The sequence below is a fragment of the Otolemur garnettii genome, unplaced genomic scaffold (genome assembly GCF_000181295.1).
Source record: "Otolemur garnettii isolate 467f Iridium unplaced genomic scaffold, OtoGar3 scaffold00007, whole genome shotgun sequence".
NCBI classification, from domain to species: domain Eukaryota; kingdom Metazoa; phylum Chordata; class Mammalia; order Primates; family Galagidae; genus Otolemur; species Otolemur garnettii.
The window spans coordinates 12,054,412-12,058,334 of NW_003852402.1; the positions used below are offsets into that span (position 1 = coordinate 12,054,412).

The following is a 3,923-nucleotide window of genomic DNA, read 5'->3' on the forward strand; positions in this document are numbered from 1 at the left end:
TTTTTTGGTTGCAGCCGTCATTGTTGTTTGGCGGGTCCAGGCTGGGGATTCGAACCCACCACCTTAGGTGTATGTGGCTGGCGCCTTAGCCGGTTGAGCTATAGGCGCCGAGCCTAAACTGCATGTTGAAATGATATTTTAGATACAGTGAGTTAAAAGGAATATATTATGAAAACAAATTTCATCTGTTTCTTTATATTTCTTATGTGGTCACTTACAAATTTAAAATGACACACGTGGCTCCCATTTCCAGTTCATATGACATTCCTATAGGAAAGCTGGTGTGGAAAACCTGGCACACTTCCCATCTACCCAAAGACCACCACTTCCCCCTGGATAACCCCACCACACCGTCCAGAGTCCTGCTCTAATCTCCCTAGACCCACTCAACAAAGCAGCAGAGGACCCAGCTCATCAGGCAATTGGGTTCAAATCCTGTTCTAGTGCTTTGGGGCAGTGGGACCTCAGGCAAGGAACGTCAACATTCTGTACCTTAGTTTCCTCATCCATAAAATGGAGATAATAGTACCTATCACACAGAGTTGAGGTGAGGGTTAAAGAACTATAGTAGACCCTCTGTACATTGGCCACTCCAGGGACTGATAAACTGGTCAACATATGGAGGTGGTCAACATAAGGAACTAGGTCTACTGTACCAATACCTACATGTGATGCATGGCTGGTCTATGAAAATTAGGTCAGCTTAAGGAGGTGGTCAACTACAGAGGCCCCATGTACATATAAAGCACTTCAAGCAGTGCCTGGTCCCTGATTTATCGGTTAATGTTATCAATGTCCTTACTTAACAAATGAATAGATGGGGCCTGGCATGGTGGCTCACACCTGTAATCCTAGCACTCTGGGAGGCCGAGGTGGGTGGATTACCCTGAGCTCACAGGTTTGAGACCAGCCAGAGCAAGAGTGAGACACTGCCTCCAAAAATAGCCGGGTGTTGTGGTAGGTGCCTGTAGTCCCAGCTAGTTGGGAGGGTGATGCAAAAGAATCACTTGAGCAGGGGAGCACTTGTGGCTCAGTGAGTAGGGTGCCAGCCCCATATACCAAGGGTGGTGGGTTCAAACCCAGCCCCGGCCAAACTGCAACAAAAAAATAATCGGGCGTTGTGGCGGGCACCTGTAGTCCCAGCTACTGGGGAAGCTGAGGCAAGAGAATAGCCCAAGCCCAAGAGCTGGAGGTTGCTGTGAGCTATGATATCACCGCACTCTAACAAAGTGAAACTCTAAAGAACAAACAAAAAAAACCAAATAGATAGGCTGACACTTGAGGAGATTAAGTGACTCGCTTAAAGTCTATAACCAATTGCAGGCCAGGGAGAGACCCAAGCCTCATCCTGTTCCCCACCCCAAACTTACACATGCCTGCTGGTTCCCCTTATCCCCTTGCCTCCTCTGCCATCCCAACTACAGCCAAGAATGAAGAAGATTCTGGGTGAGCCAGCCTACCACAGGTATCTTGGGGACCTAGAAGCCCTGCCCTGCAGCCTTCCTCCCAGCTGGGAGAGACAGTCAAGGTGGAAAGGCTGTCCCAGACCACTCACCCCAATGGGAGAACACTTTTCCACAAATTTCAGAAGCTGGGACTTGGCCGTCCCAGGGTCCCCCAGCATCAGCAGGTTGATGTCCCCTCGACGAGTAAGCCCATCAGGGAGCCTGGGGAAGGACAGGTTAGTGGGCAGGGATTGGGACGTAGGCTAGCCCTAAAATGGGACTGACAGTCACGCCCCCAATCTACCAGGAGCTCCACGTCCACACCAGCTCCCTAACTGTGAAAGCTCTCCCCTAACAGAAGACAGAGCTTGCTCCCAGAAAATGGCACTTCTGGCTATGCTCAGGCCCACCCAACAAGATCTGACAGACATTCCTCCCAGCTGGGAAGGGAGGGAAACTGCCTGTGGGCTGTGCATAGGGCAGCAATACAGGTCCCACAAGGGCAGGCTCCTGGCTCCCATACATATGCCAGGGAACAAGTTCTTTTAGCTTTCTGTGCCTCAATTTCCTCATCTATAAAATGGGCACAACAGCTGCTTTCTTACAGGGCTACTGTGAGGACTGAATGGGCTTCTGACATAAAAACTCAGAACTGCCTGGCAAAAAGGAAAAAAAAAATAATGCCTGGCATACAGTAAAAACATAGTAAATAGTAGTTGTCAGTGATATTATCATCTTATCCAATTATTTTATAGTTTCCAAAGGACACACAATATCCTTTGAGCATGTCAGGATTTTCAGCCATTTCTTTCACGTGGAAACTTAAGATTCAGAGAGGTGGTATCTCTCACCCAAGGTCACACAGTAAGTAAGTAGCAGAGCAGAGATTTTATTAATCCCTGGTGCCCAGACAATTCCAAATGCAGCACTTTCCCACCGCACCTGCCAGCTCCCCAGTGAGACAGGTGCACAGATCAGCCACCAGCCAGGAAGCTGGCAAAGTTGCCTGGGGGTGGTATGCAGGCTCAGTCCTGATCATCTGGCAGCTGTCCTACTATGGGCCCCATCACCATCCTCTCCCCTGAGCCAAGGGACTCAGATCCCACCTCTTTCGGGAGCCCCCAAAGAGCAAGCAGGCGATGGCCTTCTTCATGTCCATGCCCCCAAAGATGGAGGGGGCGATGCTCTTGGAGATGACCTCGTAAACATTGGGGAGGGAGGCTAGGCGACGGAATTCCTCCTCCTCCTGTGGGCTCACAGTCCCAGCAAAGCTGCGACCTGAATGGGGAAGGCAGGGTGGTCTGAGTTCATGGGAAGGGGCTGCTCCTATAGACTGCTGCCTGGCCTGGCCTCACCCAACTTAGAGACCCCTGGAAACAGCACAGTGTGAGTAAAGACAAAGACCCCAGCTCTACCCTGCAGCCCCCAGCCCTCAAGAGTGGACTTGGTGTGTTCCAGGGTCCAATGAGTAAGGGGGGTGGGGGGGAAATGTCTGAGGAATTAAGAGGACCAGATCATGTCACAGGCCCTTGGGGACCACTGGAAAGTCTCTCCTCCTGTTGAGAGGAGTGGAGAGCCACCATAGCCCAAGAGTGACATGGTGTCTTTGGTCATGACAGCACACAGAGAAGGTAGGCGTGTGGTACTGACAGGGAAACTACTAAGGAAAACCAACAGCAACACAGGGGAGAGACAGTGGGCTCAGACCTGGATGGGGTAATGAGAAGTGGCCAGGCTCTGGACACTGGTGGAGCTAGCCAAACCTGGTAACTGATTAGATGTGGAAGATGAGAGAAAGAGGCACCAAAAATGGCTTGGGGTTTTACTACAGGGGTGGGCATAGACTCAGAGAGCAGCTGGTTTGAGAGGGTGGGAAAAGAAAGGAGCTCAACTTTGGCCACATTGGGCAGTACCTGTGGCTCAAAGGAGGAGGGTGCTGGCCCCATATGCTGGAGGTGGCGGGTTCAAACCCAGCCCTGGCCAAAAACTGCAAAAAATAATAATAATAATCATAAATAATTAAAAAATAGGGCGGCACCTGTGGCTCAAAAGGGTAGGGTGCTGGCCCCATATGCCAGAGGTGGTGTATTCAAACCCAGCCCTGGCCAAAAAATAAAAAAAACTTCAGCCACATTAAGTCTCAGATGCCTTTCTGGAATGTGAGGAGAACTCAGCTAGAGATGGAAATGTGCAAACTTGCCAGACGTGGTGGCTCATGCCTGTAATCTTAGCACTCTGGGAGAATGAGGTGAGTAGATTGCTTGAGCTCACAGGTTTGAGACCAGCCTGAGCCAGAGTGAGATCTTGTCTCTAAAAGCAGCCAGGCATTGTTGCAGGCGCCTATAGTCCCAGCTAGTTAGAAGGCTGAGGCGAGAGAATCACTTCAGCCCAAGAGTTTGAGGTTGCTATGAGCTGTGACGACATGGCACTCTACCAAGGGCAACAGCTTGAAATTCTGTCACAAAAAAAAAAAAAAAA

At 50.2% G+C, this 3,923-nt stretch overlaps 1 protein-coding gene across 2 annotated transcripts in view; it reads right to left on the minus strand.

Annotated features, from left to right (window-relative positions):
• Nucleotides 1-3,923, minus strand: part of MCM5 (minichromosome maintenance complex component 5) — a 26,157-nt gene that overhangs the window by 11,201 nt on the left and 11,033 nt on the right. For both annotated transcript variants that reach the window (XM_003783260.3, XM_023509457.1), the window contains exons 8-9: nt 2,552-2,723; nt 1,556-1,667 (exon numbers count right to left, since the gene is read on the minus strand). In XM_003783260.3, the coding sequence (XP_003783308.1) occupies nt 1,556-1,667; nt 2,552-2,723 (284 nt within the window). The remainder of the gene's footprint in view (nt 1-1,555; nt 1,668-2,551; nt 2,724-3,923) is intronic.